This window comes from Chiloscyllium plagiosum, chromosome 28 (assembly GCF_004010195.1).
Source record: "Chiloscyllium plagiosum isolate BGI_BamShark_2017 chromosome 28, ASM401019v2, whole genome shotgun sequence".
Classification (NCBI taxonomy): Eukaryota; Metazoa; Chordata; class Chondrichthyes; order Orectolobiformes; family Hemiscylliidae; genus Chiloscyllium; species Chiloscyllium plagiosum.
Window position 1 is genome coordinate 25,865,730 of NC_057737.1, and position 20,901 is coordinate 25,886,630.

Here is a 20,901-nt window from a genome sequence, read left to right on the forward strand (position 1 = left end):
GGAGAAGTTAGATTATAAAGCATTCTTTTGAATGTGAAGACCTCACATTTATAATATTTAGTGCATTTTTCAGCTAAATGGCAGTGATTGTAATAGTTGGGAGTCTCAACTGTTTTCTCCTAATTTCAGTTTCAATATGTAACCTAAGTGTTTCATGCTAAAGCAAAGAGGTAAAGATAATATTCTTAATAATACTGTAATAAACCATAAAAAATTGAAATAAAAGTTTAGATAATCTAATCTGAAATATTAAATCCTATACATTCTTCTTTTGCTTCTTCACATGCTTGTTTGAAAGGAGAGCATGCTGATGATAGAAAGGAAGTGTGTTCCTTCTCTCACATCTGTAAGGATTCTGAGCATGCGGTATTTTGTATAAGTCAACAGCATAAAGCAATCCATAATTGGAAATTTCACTCATTACAGCCATAAGGATGACTGCTGTGTGAAATTAAGATGTCATACTGGTGACAGGTGGATTTTTAAAAAAATTTAATCATGGAAATTTCAGCAGTCTTTGCACCACACCCCCATGTGGTAACTGTTCTGAATACGTTCAACCTTTGACTGCAAGTGGAAGGTTTACATTCCTTAGCACTGACAGTTTTCAACATATTATAATACTACCAGGAAAAAAATTGACCAATCCCCACACTTCTAATGGTGATTGAGGTGGACAGAAGGAAAGGGAAGCCGAACAGAATTTGACTTGAGAAGCAAACCATGAAGAGAAATACAATTGTGATTTGTCACAGTGAATCTGAGATCTAGGTCTTTTTTTTTTCAATCTTCAAATACAAGTAATCTGTGGCACCTACATGCAAGCAGTATTTTTAAAACTTCATAACCTGGTGTGGAATCATATAGGGATCTGAATGATGTGGGACTATAGCGAGATATGTTGCAGAATTGGGTGTGAAATCCAACAAGGAACATCCCTATGCTGAGATCACCTTGGTCCATCTTATATGCTTTTTGCAAGGTGCGTTGTGAGATTCTTGCCTGGCAGTAGCAAGTTGCCAGTTAACAACAATTAATGCTTGTTAAGCTCCTTGTTTGCGAACCTGACTTTCCTCATTAATATTCTGCTTCCAATCTTACCAAACACATTTAACAAATGAGCCATTGTGGAAGCCTGACATGGAATCCAGAGCGTGTCCCTGGCAGATTCAGCTTGTCGCTTCCTTCGAATGAATTTCCATGTTGCTGATGACCAAACAATAGCCCAGAATCCATGGACAGTAGCCTCTGCTAAATCATCTTCCGTGGATATTGGCGTCTGACATTCAGCGGACCCTTGCCACTATCCTGGCACCTTTCTGATGCACTGGCAGTGTGCCCTTTAAGTCCAGACTTGCCTAGCAAAGCATGGCTGCAATGGGTACAGTTACCACACAGAGACAGGCACCCAGACCACGACTTGGACCAAGTTGCCTACTGGGCTGCTGGCTTGCTGTCTTAGATTGCAGTCACCTGATATCTATCAGCAGGCCCACAGCATACAAACTCTGCTTTATCATGCTTTGGGGTGCCAATATCCACAGTCAAATGACCAGGCACCTGCGTGTTGCTCAGTGATTCTCCGTTTAGGGCGCACATACATCTTGTCAAATGGTGGTGTGTCACATCAATGTCACAGCTGTACCGTGTAGTAGCAGCACTTGTTGTAATTGCAATGCATTTGATATAAGCAGTCAGCCAGGTTTCAAAGTCTTAGGGGAGTAATCCTCAATGAAATTCAGGGAGGCATACGTCTGTCAGGGTGACCTATCCAAGTAAATCAAAAGCAGCTTCGAGTTCCAGTTCAGGCTTCACATGCCCAGTCAGGGTGACTTTTCACAGGGGTGTTCTGTGTCTCTGTGCTTCAGTGAATGGGTCACATTCAGCCCTTTGTCTCCATAAGGCGCAGACCAGGAGGGAGAATCGTTGTGGTAGCGGACATGAGTAATCACCAGTCAGAGACCTGAGCAGGTCTCGGCTAGTGCTGGCTGATCAGGTCGCTCAAGAGGGTGGGCCACAGTTGTCTGGTCAGATCCATCCACACAGAATAAGGCAGAGGTAGAGGTGGTTCAGGTTGTAGTGGGGCCTGGCAGGTTCAGGCTAAGGCTGGTAGAGGACTGTTTGTTGTTGCCTTCCATTATGAAGAAAATGGAAAGTACATACTGGGGAAGGAAACAGACTCTAGTTCACTCAGTATACTTGGAGTAAGTGAGCTGACATGTGAGGGGGCTGCAGCAACCACCAGTCATTGGGTTTTTACAGGGAAGGTCCATGGCCAGAGACCCATGGACTAATGGAAGGATGTTATACACAGTGCCTACTCCCTAGACAACCTGCAGCATTGACCCTCTCCTCGTACAGCAATTGCTAGGGCATTCATCAAGAACTAGCCCTGGACAAACAGACACCTGAACAGTAGGAAATGTTAAACAGGGAGTACCTAAGATGTTAGACTGACCCAATGTCATGTACACACATTCCTCCCCTTGCCCTAATATGATGTATTAGGTGCTTGGTGTGCACTCCGCCCCCCCCGCTCCCCTTTGTGTCTCAGCAATAACAATGAAGTGATGTCAGAGGGTGCAGCAAAGTATCTGGACCTTACACAGTGCCACGAGTGACCATTTGAATGGTGAAAAATAAAGGTTTATAATGCATTTGTGAGGTATTCACAGAACGATGCCACCAATGTGTCCTCAATATATTTTTCTGTTCTCCTCCCTCCCAATACATCTTAGTGGCCCCCAGTTCCACAGATTGCTGGAGGGAGATTTCTTGGTAATGGAACCCATTCACCTATATGTTTGGATGGCTCTTCTCCTCTGGACCACCAGAACCTCTGGGTCCCTGTCAGAAAACAGGGTGCCAACTTCCCCTTCTCAGCTATCTCTCCTCGCTCTCCCAAACCAAGCAGGTCAGGTTTCAGACACCAGCTCGCCTGCAGATGCACAGCAAACTTTCTAAGATGGCACGGATGGAAGCGATGCTGGTATTCCGGTAAATGGCTGATGAGTTCTTCTGGGAGCGGTGTTTGGTAAGATGGGGTGGAAATTGGACATGTTGCATGGCATGGGGGTGGGAACAACAATGAATGTGGTCAGTTCATGAAGGTATGGTAAGAAAGCTCACTCAACCTTGCAGTGAATATCCCTCCAACAGATTTCATGGCAACCTTTTGCCAAGAAACCATAGCATTCAGGCCTTGGACTTCATTGGTGACATTTTCAGGCTGACTGTTCTTTTCAATGGTCAAACTTCAGGGATGATTGCAGTTAACAAAGTGAGAAAGTTTGTGAATTTTGGGTCACAGTTTTATCAATTTGCATATGGAGATTTGATCACAGAAACTCAGCAAATAGAATGATTCATTGAGCAATTTGATACTGGACGAAAATAGAGGGTGGGTCGGATAGCAGAGAGAGGTGCAGGGATGGAATGCCGTCCACCTCGCTGGATGTTCTGCATCTACCCAAAGCAATTCCATATTCAAAAAGCATGGGTACCCAACAAACATAGTCCACCGAATTCTCAGTAACAAACCCAAACAAGCAGACAAAACACCTCTAGAAACCCTAGCTAATCGCTCCTACATGAAATACATCTCGGAAATGAATGCTAGACTACTCAGATCTCTTGGCTTCATAGCAGCCCACAAACCCACCAACACACTAAAACAGCAGCTAATGAACTTGAAAGACCCCATACAGATAACAAGCAAAACTAATGTCATTTACAAAATACCTTGCAAGAATTGTAACAAACAGTATATTGGACAAACAGGCAGATAACTAGCCACCAGGATACATGAACATCAACTAGCCACAAAAAGACATGACCCATTCTCACAAGTATCCTTATATACAGATGAGGAAGGACACCACTTCAACTAGGACAACACATCCATCCTCGGTGAAGCCAAACAGGGACACGCACGAGAATTTCTAGAAGCATGGCATTCCAACCAGAACTGTGTCAAATAACACATTGACTTGGACCCCATTTACCACCTTGTGAGAAAAAGAACTGGAAATGACATCACCAACCCAAGGAAACCTAAACATATAAATAGAAAGCAAGTCACTAAACTAGAGCTTCACCAGAAGCTCACTGATGGTGTGTTACCTAGTATGGTGACGAAACGTCTGAAAATGAAGCTTTCAGCTCAGTGAGTAAACTTTACATCTACATTCGCAACCCCATCTCCAACAGCAATATGCTCCTCTTATCCACTGGGGAGGACCTGAAATGTAAGGCGATGGACACATGGCGAAACGAGTCTATGCCACTTTTATGGATTTTTGAGTATGAAGAAGTTAGGAATTTAGCCCTGTACCAACAATTGGTTGATACCACCATGAGTTAAACTGGCTTACATGTTGATTGCATGCAAATTCAAATGAGCTACCTTTCTCATTCCTTTGCATACTGGAATGAGAGAGAGTCTCCAGAAATCATTTCAAAAATATGTTTGATTTAAATGCCAAATATAATACATAAACTTTCCAATGTGAGTGGTTACCATTTTGAAGATTAAAAATTATAATGCTGATGATTTGTATTAATAGACTTTGATTTCTTGAATAAATCAATTATGTAAAAATTCCTTTGATCACAATAGAAGTGTGTTGAAGCCTGTTCAACTAATTTTCCTAGGCATCTAACACAAAAGTTCATTGAATTCATTTTGAACAACATTGGCTAAAGCAATATTTCAGAATCACTCCTCCGCAACAAACCAGTTTCTTCTCTAATCACTGAATTGGATATTCCACATTTTTTTTAATGCCTTGATGACAGTTTGTGTGCAAATAGCATCTCATGAATTGATTACAAAACCACCCAAAGTATCAAATGGTGCAACACGTGAGTGTGCACTCTGAGAAGACTTTACCACTGTCAACTGTCCACCTTTTCATTTGGTGAAAGTGTAATCCTTGAATGGTTTGTTGGGGCCATATTCAAAGCTGAACTATGGACATTAAACTCCCTGATATAATTGCATTGAGGGTGGTATTTGTTCTTCATATGATCTTATTGGTTAAATGGGATGTGATCATTAATAACCTGTGTTCTTTGTGTTGGAAATTGGGTAACCTATTCCACATTATCATTCCATAATGTCACTTGTTCTGCATTTAGCTCACCATTGCCACACACAAGTAAACTGTTTCTGCAGGATCTTGATTTTCTGCATTGGTTTACATTTGAAAATTACCATAGACTTTAATTTGTGTTCCATCAGCCTGTAGTCTATTACCACCAGAAGTTGCCTTATTTTAATGGCTTCTTCTCATGTCCTTTCGGCTTCACTGGAATCTGTCAATGTTGCCATTGCAGTATTTTGGTTGTCTCTAAACATTCATGGTCTTCTGCTTCTACAAAAGACATTTTTGTTTCATAAAGCGTCTACTCCAATCAAATTAAATAAAAGCAAAATAACGTGGTGTAGGAGATCTGAAACTGTGTTATTGTACTCAAAACATTAACTCTGCTTCTCTTCACAGATCCTGCCAGATCTGTTGAGTTTCTCCTGCACTTTCTGTTTTTAGTGCACCAACTAGCTGTTGCTTTGAAATCTTTCCTGTATTTGTCATTTGGTTTGATTTAATTAAGCTGTATATGCACATTACATTTCTTGTGACGATGAAAACATTCTCACAATTTTTGAGAACTCATTCTGATGCATACTTCTCAAGATTAAGTCAGCGGTTGTCCCTATTCTCATGCACATTTGGTCCCAGGTATCGTCTTCAGGATCAATTCCTTCTTTGTTCTTCCTTCTTAACTTTTCACTAACTCTGGAATCCATAAGTTGATGATGCGGCGCCATAAGTTGATGAGTGACCATACGCTATGACTTCATTTGAAACTAACTTCCTACTTTATTAATTTCTTTGGAGGACTCATTAATCTTTGTAGTTCCCCACCCAAGTTCTGTTCTGTTTGGGTGTGTCGTAAACTTTTGTGCTTTTTCACAATTCATCTTGCATTGACTGTTCTGCCCTTTTGTCCAGTTTACAGGTAAGTCAAACATCTAGTTCAGTGAAAATATAAGGCTGACTACTGATGCAAATATAACCTGTTGTGACTAGGAATGAAATGGCATGGGGGTCAACTTATTTGTTGAGTATATGCAAAAACACTTTTTTGGGACCAGAAAAATGGAGTTAACTTACAGGCACCATCTTTGGTAAATTACTAAGTGTACTAATCAATCAATATTTATGACTCAAGCCAGTTCTCTCAAACATTAATGACTGATGTTTTTTTCTCTCTTCAATGTTGTGTGGTGAAATTGTTCTGACAGTGTTTCTTGAAATAAACAATGTCTTTACAATATGCTAAGTTGCTAGAATGAATTCTGTAACCTATTGAAATGCTTAATTAGCCTTGAAATAACAATATATTGATGTAAAAAAGATGAAAGAGCAAGCATGCAGTTGCCCTCTGGCATCAAGATAACGATTGCTTAGTGTTGTTGTTCAAGGATCTTTAGCCTACAATATTGATTTTATTTAAACTTGATTGAGGAATCTCAGCACATAATGTGGAAGAAATTGTCTCTGCAGTTCTAATTGGGACTTGAGGTGAGGAAACCATTTATTATTTACATAACGCGGAAGCCAGAAGGGTAGGCAGCTGGCCAGCTCATCCGTGGAAATGGAATTAAGAATGTATGAAGTTGGGGTCATGGGACAGATGAGATCGGTGAGGAGAGAGGCTGAGATTGGAAAGAAAGTAGCGAGAGATGCTGATTCAGAGCTCAGACAGTGAGGAGCCTTGAAGTATTAATGATTATGTGTGGAAGGGAGGAATGCAGGAGAGGTAATTGACAAATGGTCGCTATCTTCATGAAAAGGAAGAAGGTAAATGACCAATGGAGAAATGTAACAACATAGAATATAGGAGCCATTTGGCCTTTTGTGCCTGCTGTACCATTCAATACGATCATGGCTGATGATCCACCACAGTACCAAGTTTTTACGATCTCCCCATATCCTCTGATTCCTTTAGCTATATGAACAATATCTAGTGCCTAATGAATATAGTTGGTAATGGAGGAAGGAAGACTAGCAGTTTCTCTGCTTTCCTGCATGATTCTGCAATAATGGGAATGTTATTGATAGAGGAGGCAAGGGTGTAATCATGCTAGATCTGGCCATGGATGACAAATTCAGATACATGGCCAGACACGTTCTAATCTGTGTTCCTTGGACCTTTGTGAACAAACTTGTGGAGGTTCAAAACTAAGGAAAATGGCCACCGTGTAAGTGAAGAACGATGTTACTAGCAATAGGATATTAGTTAGAGGAGAATGAGTAATTTACCAGTTCAGCTGCATACAGAAATATCAGGGCAATTAGAAAACTAACAAATAAATAAATAAAATCAAATCAATGGTATTAAGCAATGGTTGGAGCTAGTCTTTTCTATGGTTGAATCATTGCAAATAGAGGACATATGAGAAGGTAAGCTCATAGTTGGTAATGTGTATGCTTCGAAAATGAAAATGATAAAGGACGTTAAAGGAGCAGAGGAGGATAGAGAGTTTTCAAAGTGAGTTGAGATGGAGATTGAAACCAACAAGGATATGTAGTTTCAGTACAGAAGCTAAGAAAGGAAAGAAGAGAGGATTCTTTTTTAGGAGAAAGTCCACAGAACTTATAGATGGTAGAGATATGTGAAAGTGTCAGGTGAAGTGGTACAAAGTAAGAAGGACAGTAGAATTGAAGTAGAGACGAAAACACTGTATTGGTTTGCTATTGGGGATGTACATCTGCCACAGTCGTAGTTTGGACAAGGCAGATTACAGAAGGTACAGCCAAGTGACAAGGTAATAAAGTATTGTAATCTTCAGTAAGGTACAAATTGTTGCTAGTGCAAACCAAGATTCCATCAAAGCCTTTATTTTATTAAAAGTGTGCACGTTGCAGTCAAAGGATTAACCTTCATGTAATTAGATTTATTGGTCAAGGAGCTGACTGTCTATTGCTGGCTAAAATACAAGATGGATCTCGGTTGATGTTTGAAAACCGAGGTATTCACTATTTCTGAAATTTCTTCTTTTGTAGAAAGTCTGCGTAAAGTGTGGAATTGAAACACTTGGGAGCCAGCGGAGACCCATTTGGCTTTGCAAAATATGCAGTGAGGGAAGAGAGGTAGGTAAAATACGTAATGGAATATTGCAGAGATACAAGATTCTTCATTAAACTGAACTCAAATTGTTACTTTTTTTTAAACTGCACTCATTTTAAAACTAGTCACAAAGTTACACACAAGTATATTGAAGAGAGTGATGAACAAAGTAATAGAATTGATCCCCATAAACTTTGCCACCAACTTGGCCAAGGTGACATCCCAAACGTGAATCATTGCTTGTCTTCAGAGATCGTCTACAGCCACCTCTCTTGGTGGCACAGCTGGGACAAGAGAGCTGCTGAGCACCTTAATTGATGGCAACTCTTGGAGGTGAAACTTCCTGTCCAAAGAGGGAAGAAGTTCTACTTGAAGCCAATTAAGGTCCAATAGCTGTTAAATGGCTGCAGCTCAAGTTAGCCAAGCATAGGTGGCCACACCATTGACCTTGATGCCTAGGGGATGGGAATGATAGCCCAATCTAATATTCCATTCAAGACTAATTTAGCACTTTATCAATAATTGCATGTGATAATAAATTCAAATTCATACAACTTTTAAATAATGTAAGATAGATTAACAAGAATCTTTAGGAACAAGATAGGAGCCCCTTATCATGCAGCAGAAATGCACACTGCTCAATTAGCAGAGCAAGTTTTGCCTTACTATTGGCTTCAATATTGGGGTTTCTATTCTAAGGTTAAGTATGCAGTGCGATTGAATGACTACAAACTGTTTGATTCTCTTGTCTCAATGACAAAGATTTGAGTTGCAAACCGAAGCACAGTGGTAATCATTGACATGTTTGCCATTTCCAGTTCATACTTGGAACACCAAACTAATTTTAATGTGCAAAATGAGTGCTGTTGTCAGATTTTTAGCTGTCATAAACATTCTTCAGTCATTTCTGTGATCTGTGAATTTCAGTGATTTTTGTTTTTGTCAGTGCAATTTGTTTTTGCCAATGAAACTGCCCTGTTGCTAGGTTACAGTAAGGAAATTATGAAGGTCTAAAATGAACTACATTAGTTGAAGCATTTATGGTTTGATTTAGCAGGAATATAATTTGGCGTAAATCTTAATATATGTGGAAATATTTTACAGTAATTCTAGGCAAATGAAAATACAGCGATGCTCAAGGAAAGAGCTTTTTTAGAGTTAATTGCTAACATTTTATCAGCCCTTTTGAGATAGGCTATATGAGTGAGGATAGGGTTTGGGGTTACAAAGTTACAGTGCATGATATCTGGAGTGACTTCCAATCTGTTTCCTCCCCTGGGGAATATTCCCAGAAGCAAGATTAGCAGTGTCTCACTAATTACTTAGACCAATTAATCAATTAACTGCCATTTTAGAATTCTGTTGGCATTTTCCAGTTGTTGGAATGACTCCACACTCCCACAGGGCACTTGAGGAATCTATCAGATTTATCTAGAGGAACTCTTACTGTTGCTAACTGGGTGGCAACTCTCCTTTCTGGGGCTTGATTGCTATCATTTAATATAGTCTGGAGGAATGCCCAAAATTTAAGAGAATAGGTGATGAATATATTAATTCAAGGTTAATTGGGTGTGGATTGCTTGTACAAGTATATGGAGCTAGTAATCAATGGGGGCGGTGAGTATTTCGGATTGTAGTTAACTGAAATAATTGTCTCACTAAAAATGTGGGTTTTGAATCTATTTAAATAGTTATCTTCTAGTGTATCCCATTAGCTGGATGGTTAGATGGTTCCATTAGAGGATGGTTAAGTCAAAATGTAAAGTTTCAGGTATGTTTTCTGAAAACAAGCCTCATTATCGGTAGAACAATAAAGTGACAATGTGGATCTTGATTACTTTCTTACCAAAGAACAAATAAGGTGAAACCATAACATTTTTGTTATCACACAGAAGCAGGAAGCAAAGTCTTTTCTTCAGAATTGAAACCTGATGATTTGAGTACTGATGAAGCTTTGGACAGATAGGTAAATTTATCAAGATGATGATTTATGACTGCTTATGAAGTCTGGTCCAATATTAACAAATGTAGAAAGACTGAGAATAGTACCATGCAGCAGTCTATAATGAAATTCAGTAGATATAAAAATTCTACTTGGAAATTCCCTAATTGTCCTGGCATTAAAGTTATTGGACTGGACCAAAGTTTCAAGTATGGACAGGTTTCCAGATTCGATCGGAGTTAAATTTGCTGACAGTCACGCAATTCTAGAATAAATGTCAGAAGCACTAAAAAGTTTCCCATGCAAGCATTCCTATTTCAGCAGCATTTATAGTACAAATGGAGAAACTGGTCATCTGACAGAAAATGAAAAACACTATTGGCATTCCATCTAGATACGGGTCATGGTTAACAATACAAAAGGAGAACTGTAGTAGAAATGAGGACAGAAATACTATTGAGAAATTTGAGAAGGGAAAGAATTTGTGGTTTACAATAACAAAATGAATTGGAGAAATGCCTAGAGTGTAGTCCATTCATGTTCCAGATGCAATTTTGAGTACCATTTGACCACAAACTGTCCAAAATAGTATAATAAAATGTTTGAAATCAAATAAGAGTTGAAGAATTTGGAGGAAGAAGATGGAGGTACAGGTGAAAAAGAGGGTATTGCATTGATCACAAGAAGCTTCAGCCCAGTGATGATGTGCAATAGATAGGATGCCAACTAGGTAGGATGCCAGATGGAGCTGAAAATGTGTTGCTGGAAAAGCGCAGCAGGTCAGGCAGCATCCAAGGAACAGGAGAATCGACGTTTTGGGCATGAGCCCTTCTTCAGGAATGCCCGAAACGTCCATTCTTCTGCTCCTTGAATGCTGCCTGACCTGCTGCGCTTTTCCAGCAACACATTTTCAGCTCTGATCTCCAGCATCTGCAGTCCTCACTTTCTCCTCGAGGGTGCCAGATGGGTATTGTACAAGTTGGACAGGATGCAAGATGGCAAAGGGGTAAAGTGATGTAAGTGGTTTGGATAGGTTGGGGTGTGCAGGCATAAATTGGATCTGGAAGGGGAGTGGGCAGGGTAGGTATTGGTTTCAAGGGTGGCTGCAGGATCTGGATCACAAGTTGGGAGATGTGGGAATAATTGGGCCCAGTGGAAATGAGATTTCCATTCAGAATAAGTACATGATGTGACATTTGTAAAAGAGTTACTTTTGTCTTATCTATGGAACGATAAGCTTTTAAAGAAGGAGCAAGCCATTTAGTCAGTTGTGGTGGTTCTTTTTTGAACATTCAAAATGAATGGCATACATTGCTGCCTCTCGATGCTCCAAATTTTATGTAACTTCACCTTAAAGGACGCAATAGTCTCAATCTCCAACAAGTCCTGTGGTAAAGCATTCTATATTCTAACAACTGTCTGTGGAAAAAATCTCAAACTTATCATTCGACATGACTGATTCCCCAGCTGGAGAAAATAGATTTCTCCTTTCATCTTATCAAAATCATTCATAACTTTAGACACTCCTGTTTTAATTCCTGTTGCCTCCTCTGCTTTATTGTAATGAGCCCCAACGCTTAAGTTGATTTCTACAGTTATCTCTGACAATAATTTCCTGTGATAGAATTATGACTGTCAACTTTAAAAGGTCATGCAAAATACTTTGTTAATACTTCTACCAAAACATTACTGTATCTTTGTAGTTAGACTTAATTATTCATTCCTGAGTGGTCTGTACATTTTACGAACTGACTTTTAAATTTTTTGATGCTTGTGATAGATGGTAAGAATTTTCTTTTATTTGATTTGTTGGTTTTTTATTCGTTTTTCATTTTAGCCCTGCTAATCTTTAGTTTTGGCTTAATTTCTTTTGCACCCTTTTTTTTGCATGCTAGATCTCAAGTTTGGAAATTTCCTATTGCTTATCTGGCCATTTAATTTGAGCCAGATTGTCTTTAAAAGGATGCAGTGCAATGCACTCTTTGTTAGTTGTCCATATGTCTGAATAATGCAGACACTTTCACCCTGATTGCAAATCCACTTTTTATTGCCCTATACTTCACATAAAGAATCACACCATTTCCCTTGCTCCCTCCATTGCAAATGACTTTTTTTTTCTTGGAGTCTGTCCAACATATTTGTCTTTTCATCTTGTGTAAAAGAACCTTAAATCCCTGCACTAAGCAATCAGCTCAGATGACCTTCAGATTCAGGTCTCTTTTAAGGAGCATTCAAAAGGAAAATGCAGCTAAAAGCCCATCAAGACAGAAACCTTTAAACTGGTATTGCTACATTGAAATTCAAAAGCTGAAGATTCTTATCCTATTAAACACCACAGTTTTCAATTTCTCCATTGTCATGTTTTATGCCGTTTATAAGAAAATCTCTGGTTCAAATGCAATGGGATCATACTGATGATACAGTTCAGACAAGAGCAATAAAAATCACGAACATACAATTTTGTATGTTCACCACAGGAACAGAATGTCCCGTAGCCCATGTATTAATGTTGTCTGGTGATCTTGATTTAACATATGTACTTTATAACCATGACTTGTAGGAGTAATCGTGATATTGGAAATCCACAGTTCACCTCATTCAGTAATGTGTAGCTTTTCCAGGAGTTTTGACAGTGAGACATGCAAGAGTGAATGTTAGAACTATAGCATAGTACAGATGTGACAATTTGATGGGCCTAAGCTGGCACTTTGCAAGATTAACTTAGCTAGTCCCAGAAAGGTAAACAGGTCATGTACAAACAACTTTCTTTTAAGGTGCAATCTTGAATGCACTGTTTAGAGCAACAAGCCAGCCACAGACATCAAACAGAAGTTCGAAACATATTGAACAAAAAACCCAAAAGAACTGCATGTTAGAAATTTGAAAAAGAAACAGAAATTTCTGGAAAATCTCAGCAGATCTGGCCATATCTGTGGAGAGAAATCAGAGTTATTGTCTTGGGTCCAGTCACCCTTCTTCTCTGTTCTGAAGAAGGGTCACTGGATTCGAAACATTAAGTCTGGTTTCTATCCACAGATGCTGCCTGACCTGCAGGGATTTTCTAGCAATTTAGAAACATTGTTGGTTCTCTTCCACATCCTTTCCTGTAGCTTTGCAAGAATGTTTTTCCCTTCAGGTGCTTATTTAATTTCATAAGAAAACCCATGATTGGATCTGCCTCCAGTTGCTGCAATCCAGATCCTAACCACTCACACATAAGTATTTTCCTCATATCATCCTTTTAGCAAGCACTTTAAGTTGGTGTCATTCATTCTGCACCTTTTTTCCATTATTTGCACAGTTGTCCATTCTTTACTCTGTGCTGACATCTCATGACTTGGATACTTCTATCAGATTTCCCCTCAACCTTCTTTGCTCTAACCAGGGCTTATCTCACCTTCTCCACACTATTTATATACTTAAAGGCCCTAATTCTTCAAACCATGCCAATAAATTGTTTGTGCACCTTAATACTATTCAGTAGCAACAATTAACCTTAAGAGACCTGAGTTTGAAGTGAAGAACAGGATTTCATGTTTTGGAACTTTTATTTGACAAATAAACAAAAAAAAAGAACATACACTAAACGTCACTTAATGGACAACTAATACTCTAAACTGAAGAAAAGGTACTTTTGCATTAACTAATGCAACCAAAATATGCCTTATGAAATGTTATATGAACCACACTTAGAGCAGTTATGTCACCTTAATGATCAAGTTTCAAGCTCCTCTGATCGTTTCAACCGCCTCCATGTTCACTGATATGCCAAGTAGAATTTTCTAGTGTCCTTTAAAAATCATTCCACTCACCCTAAGTGTTCTAGAATTAACTTGCACCAACATGGGCTACATCAGTTCTTGCTGGTTTCTTAAATCTCCAAAGGCTCCATCTGTTCCATCTTCTTCTCTTTGAATAGAGATCCTGCTGTCACCAGCATCCTGCCTTGCTAACAGCAGAATATAGACTCTTCACCTTGCTCTTCACAGCAGTAGCAGCTGCTTCTCCACAGAATAATAAATTATCTCTCTCTCTCTCTGTCTCCCCACCCCCCCACCTCCCACCTTTCTCTCTGCCTTTCTGTGAAAGGCAACTGTTCCTTCTTGTGTCAAAGTTTGAAAACTGTCACTTCATTTTCAATTGAACTCTGTTTGGATTTCTTTCCCCACGATACTCAGATTACACAAGTCTATCGCTGGATAGAGATTTAATATTGCCATCCATCTCTCCAAAACATTGTTTCTCTTTATCCTAAAAGAGCTTTTGCCAAAATGTCAATTTTCCAGCTCCTCGGAAGCTGCCTGACCTGCTGTGCTTTTCCAGCACTGCATTCTCGACTCTAATTTCCAGCATCTGCAGTCCTCACTTTTGCCTATATTTCAAAATATCATCATCTTGTAAAGTCTAACTTTGGTAAGAACATTCATTAAAACATTCAAATTCTTGCTAAGTGCACTACCCAAAATTACTCAAAAAAAAACTCTCGTCAAAACAGTGGTTTAAAAGTGTTCATCAGAACATCCTTGTTTTTGCACTCTGTGTTTTTATATTTGGAGCCTAGAATCTTGTGGCTTTTTAATCACATTCTCAAGCTGCTTGGTCCCTCTACTTGTTTTATATCCTTCACTGTATATCACCTCACCTCTGTCGTCTTTCCAAAATATAGTCCTTGGCTATCTCTGCTTTAAAATTTCTCCTGCAATTTTTTTAACTCATTCCATCTGCCTGCTTAGGTCCTCATGAAGCCTATTACTAACCTTCCACAGTTTACTAGATGGTAATGCCCTGCCATTCGCATGCCCAGAGTTTGCAAATTTGTGAGGTCAAACAATATTTACTGTGTATCTTTTTATCAATGTAACTCCAGTGTTGGTTCATCCATGGTTTTCCAGGAAGAAACGTGTAGGACTTGTATACTGTATATGGGCAATTGGCCATTTTTTCCATTTGCGAAAATTGCCAACAATGACACTTCAGAAGGGCAAGTCTCTGATCAATGGGCTTTTACTGTAGTTCTAAGTTTTGCATTGTGTTGAAGTTTTGAGATTGAATGCTATATAGTCAAGTATTAGACATTAAGTATCAAGAAAAGCAATAATCATACTAACATCCATTGGAAACACCACTGTCTATCTACTCCATTAGAAAAAAAACTGTTAACCTCTACTCTTCATTTGTTTTATGCCATCCATTTTATTCCATGCATTTCAAATTTGCTGACAAGCCTATTGAGTGGAATTTAATTAAATGCCTTTTGGAAAACGCAGCACATCAACTACATTGCGATCATCAGCCCTCTTTGTTACTTCATCAAAAAAAGCCTCACGTTCTACCTAGTTCAGTGATTTCCAATTGATTACAGTCTGTGGTCTTCAAAAGCAGACAAGGGAAGCGTAGAATTAATATCTGCAAATTCTTAATTTTCACATTTAACTGCATATTAGTTTCATTGGAGTAATAGCAGCGAATATTGATCATTTTGTCACCATTGCTCCCTCAGAATTAAGAATGTGAAAGATACAGGAAACTGTTCTATTTCCTTGGAGGAATTTATGGCTATTGTTATGACAGTGGTAAAAATGGACAATCAATTTTTGACTTCCATCAGCTGAATTTTAATACCAGGGATCTTTCATAGTCTAAAGTGCTTTTTAAAAAAAGGAAACACACTGACTGAAGATGTCCATAGTGATTATCTGACCAACAATTCATAAAAATTTTAAATAATCAAGACCCAGTCCTACTGTAATTAATATATCTTCAAAACAACTCAAACCATTCATTCAGATCTGTATTGCTTATTGATTTACATCCTTCAGGATGTTTCCCATTTTGGGCTGAAGAACTTGCTGGCTGATTATCCAGCTGGAAAAAACAAACAACTAAGCCAGACTTGGGAATACACAAATGAACCATATTTAACAAAATAATTTTTGAACAGAGCAGAGAGAAGAATGATGGAGCTGCAGCAGCAGAATCAGAAGCCTTGATCTCTCCCTGTTCTGCAGTCTATTGTAAAACAGCACTCAGTGATAAAATAGCTCAAAGAAACCTCTATTCACTGAGTACTCAAAGTTATCTATGAATTTTGATGCTGTGGAGGTTACAAGCCATCATTTAAATAACTGTGATCTGAATTAAACCTAACATCAGAAAGACTCTTTAAAAATGTATTAAACTGCATGTTCTTGATCTTACTCCTTGTATTAGATACTGTCCCCTTTTAAAACTTGTGTGTGCTTGATACATTTAAGTATTTTTCTTGGGGTGGATAAGTAATAAAATGCCTGTCTCTTTCACTCAAGGAAACCTTAATTTTGACCTTGTGTCCTACATTTTAATTGAAGTATAGTATAGCTGCATTCTAAAATTAAAATGTTTATTATGGCCAATTGGATAGGAGTTAAAAAGAGAGGAGCTGATTCACCCACCTTACCTAGTTGTGACCAGCAATTTGCTCTCCACCAGCACTCTAGACTCAAGTTGCTACTCACGTACATGTCAACTCATGTAATGAGAGAAGGAAACAAGGAAGATATTATTATGAGGACATAATTACATCACAGATCGTAAATCTCTTATGAGTGGTAGGGTTCAAATAGTGTCTGTGTAGCTTGAGCTAAGACGAAATAAGTGATTTCATAGATTAGTAACTGGTATCCTTCCATCTGCAAGAGATGATGGAAAGCAGTCTCGGGCATAAGTGAGGTCAGATGAGATTAACTGCAGTTCTTAGGAAAGCTGAACAAACCAATTCTAGAAATACAAAGTCTATTGCAAGTGACACTTGAATGTGTCCATTGCTAGTGGTGCTATGTTGAAGTCTTGTTTGCAGGGTTGCTGTCCATTTTAAAGCTTCTGAAATCACATATTGTTGTGATGGTGAATTCTTGACTGTTGCTGGTGTATTTGCAATGAATGTCATCTAGTGTTCCCACTTTTTATAATCAATGTTCAGGTGCTTTTGTGTCTCTTTTGACGTTATCCTTGAATTGGAGTCATAGCGTCATACTGCAGGGAAACAGACCCTTTGGTCCAACTAGCCCACACTGACCATGGTCCCAAATAAACTAGTCCCACTTGCCAGCATTTGGCCCATATCCCTCCAAACCTTTCCTATTCATGTACTTGTCCAAATGTCTTTTAAATGTTGTAACTGTACCTGCATCTACCACTTCTTCTGGCAGTTCATTCAAAGCATCAACCACTCTCTTTATATAAAAAAGTTGCCCTCATGTCCTTTTTAAAACTTTCTCCCCTCACCTTAAAAGTATGCCTTCTTGTTTTGAACTCCCCTGTCTTAGGGGAAAAAAACCCTTACTATTCACCTTATCTATACTACTCATGATTTTATAAACCTCTATATGGTCAACCCTCAACTTCCTGCTCTCCAGTGAAAAAAGTCCCAGCCTATCCACCTTATTTTTACAACTCAGTCCATCCATTCCCAGTAACATTCTGGTAAATCTTTTCTGAATCCTCTCCAATTTAATAATATCTTTCCTCTAGCAAAGTTAAAAATCACACAACACCAGGTTATAGTCCAACAGGTTTAATTGGAAGCACACTAGCTTTCGGAGCGACGCTCCTTCGTCAGGTGAAGGAACGTCGCTCTGAAAGCTAGTGTGCTTCCAATTAAACCTGTTGGACTATAACCTGGTGTTGTGTGATTTTTAACATTGTACACCCCAGTCCAACACCGGCATCTCCAAATCATTTCCTCTAGCAGAGTGACTAGAACTGCACACAGTCTTCCAGAAGAGGCCTCAACAATGTTATGTGCAACCTCAACATGATGTCCCAACTCCTACATTCAAAGGTCTGTGCAAAGAAGGCAAGCATACAAAATGCCTTCTTAACCACTCTTGTCTACCTGTAATGCAAATTTCAATGAATTACTGCTCCTAGGTCTCTGCTCTACAACACTATCTAGGACTTTACCATTAATTGTATAAGTCCTGCCCTTCTTTGTTTTACCAAAATGCAATACCACTCATTTATCCAAATTAAATTCTATTTGCCATTCCTCAGCCCATTGACCTGATTGATCAAGATCTATTTATAATCTTAGATAACCTTATTCTCTGTCAACTAGACTGCCAAATTCGGTGTCATCTGCAAACTTACTAACCATGTACTCTATATTCTTATCCAAAACCTTTCTGTAAATGATAAACCAAAGAGTTTTGGATGCTTTGCTGGTCTCTTGGTTAGGGCTACTCATATAGCTTCTCCTCGGATATGTGCCCATCTTTTTTCGGATGCATACAGAGAATGTTGGCAAATCTCAGCAGGTCTGGCAGCACTGTGGAGGAATAGTTAACCTTTGAGTCCATATGACTCTTCATTAGAGCTCTTCTGAGGATTCTTCTAAAGAAGAGTTGTACTAGACTTGAAACATTAATAAAACATGAAAACGAATCTTCCAGTTCAGGGAGCAAACCTATATCCAGAACATTAATTCTGTTTCTCTCTTCACAGATGCCAAATCTGCTGAGATTCTCCATATTATCTGTGTTTGTTTCAGTTTTCCAGCATCCAGAGTATTTTACCTTTATTCCTTTTGGTGCACATAAGCCAAGCCAACAATGTTGTTTGTGTGATTAGCATGCTTTGCGTGTTTGCACCTGGAAGAACTGCTAACTGACTTTCTATGTATACAAAGGATGCATCATAAAATTTCGGTGTTGGAAGTCATTCAGCCTTTATTTTTCTTTGGTCTTTGTTTGCTGTGGCATAGCAATGTGATGAGGTTACAGGCCTTTTAGATAAGCTCTGTGAACCTATGGGTCATTTTGTTTCTCCATATCCATTTTGTTATCCAGAGTTGGAGTGGCAATTGTTGCAATGCATATGCTGAGCTCTTTGTTAAGAGACATATTACCTGTCACTGTAGAATTGATGATGAGGAGGTGCCGGTGCTGGACTGGGGTAGATAAAGTTAAAAATCACACAGCACCAAGTTATAGTCTGATATGTTTATTTGGAAGTACAAGCTTTTGGAGCGCTGCTCCTTTGTCAGGTAGCTAGTGGGGCAGAATCATAAGACACAGAATTTATAGCACAAGGTCATAGTGTCATGCAACTGATATGTTATATTGAACAAAAGTAATCTAGGTTTGTTCAATATAACATATCAGTTGCATGACACTATGACCTTCTGCTATAAATTCAGTGTCTTATGATCCTGCCCCACTAGCTACCTGACGAAGGAGCAGTGTTCCAAAAGCTTGTACTTCCAAATAAACCTGTTGGACTATAACCTGGTGCTGTGTGATTTTTAACTGTAGAATTGAGACAGCAAAATTTTCTAACTGCTTCAGTAACGTGTCACCCAAAAGCAACAATAAGCAATTCAGCCCCTCAAACCTGCTCCACCATTTAAAACAATCATGGCTGATCTCCTCTCGGCCTCAACTCCACTTTGCTGCCCACTCCCCATACCTCTTTATAACCTATTAATAATTAAACAATATATCCCTCCTTAAATTTATTCACTGTCCCAGCAACTGTCATGTTCAGGGATAGTCAATACCACAGAATCATGATCCTTTGAGAAAAATAATTTTTCCTTATACCTGCCAGCCCTTATCCTAAGACTATGACCCTGGTTCTAGATTACTCATAAGGGAAAACATCCTCTTTACGTCGACTTTGTCAATCCTCTTTAGCATCTTATATACCTCAATTAGATCATTGATCCTTCTAAACTCTAGTGAATGTAGACCTATATTGCTCAATCTCTCTTCAATATATGAGCCTTTTGTCTCTGGAATTAATCTAACTGTTAACTGCCTCCAATGCAATTACATCCTTCCTCAAGCAAGAGGACCAAACTATATGCAGTACTTCAGAGGTCTTCCAACTAATGCTTTGTACAATTGCAACAAAATTTCACTGCTTTTATATTCCCCACATTGTTGAGTCTGGTCAGAGACGGAGCAACAGCTACAGCTCTCATAACTACAGTTCCACTGACACTAATAAATCTTACATGTCCAAATGGCCCATGTATCAATACAAATACACAAGGTTTTGTCAATAAGTTGCTGCATCATCTAATGAAGGAGTTGGACTGAAAAAGGAGCTTTCCAAACATTAAGAAGTAGTTCAAGAGAAATCTCAAGAGGTGCTCTTGGGGAAACAAAAATATTTTTAACCCTGGAATATGAGATTTGTAGACATCTAAGCGTGATTTATAATCAATGTAAATTCTATTCTGCATTCTAAACAATGCTTTGTTTCCTGTTGTGTAATTTGACTAATTCAAAAGCATCATCAGGAAATTGAACCAAGTTGTTAACTGCTGTTTTAATTTAGTGAAAACATTTATATTGTTACAATCTGTTTGTAACAAAGAGGTAATTTTCTGACTAGAAATTTGATGTGCATAGTTTTCAAGCATGAGTTCTCAGCAGCAAGAGGCTTTGGCAACTTGAAAATTGCTATACCCACCCAACTCACCCTACTGCATAATGTCGCTTGGCTTAGGAAGAAGCATTCTCACCCTTAAGTTGATTGATTGTAAATTCAACTTGACCCTTTGACTTGAGCATAAAAATGTGTTGCTGGAAAAGCACAGCAGGTCAGGCAGCATCAAAGAAACAGGAGAATCGACGTTTCGGGCATAAGCTCTTCTTCAGGAATGAGGAGGGTGTGCCAAGCAGGCTAAGATAAAAGGTAGGGAGGAGGGACTTGGGGGAGGGGCATTGGGAATGCTATAGGTGGAAGGAGGTTAAGGTGAGGGTGATAGGCCAGAGAGGGGGTGAGGGCGGAGAGGTCGGGAAGAAGATTGCAGGTCAAGAAGGCGGTGCTGAGTCTGA

General features: G+C 38.9%; 1 protein-coding gene across 5 annotated transcripts in view; it reads left to right on the top strand.

The window, feature by feature from the left end:
• The window catches only part of LOC122564062 (rab effector Noc2-like), a 169,378-nt gene that overhangs the window by 91,883 nt on the left and 56,594 nt on the right, over window positions 1–20,901 (top strand). For 4 of the 5 annotated variants that reach the window (XM_043718550.1, XM_043718548.1, XM_043718549.1 and 1 more), the window contains one exon: window positions 8,073–8,159. The exons of the other annotated variant lie outside the window; for it this stretch is intronic. In XM_043718550.1, coding sequence (XP_043574485.1) covers window positions 8,073–8,159 — 87 coding nt within the window. The remainder of the gene's footprint in view (window positions 1–8,072; window positions 8,160–20,901) is intronic. 5 annotated transcript variants of the gene reach the window in all.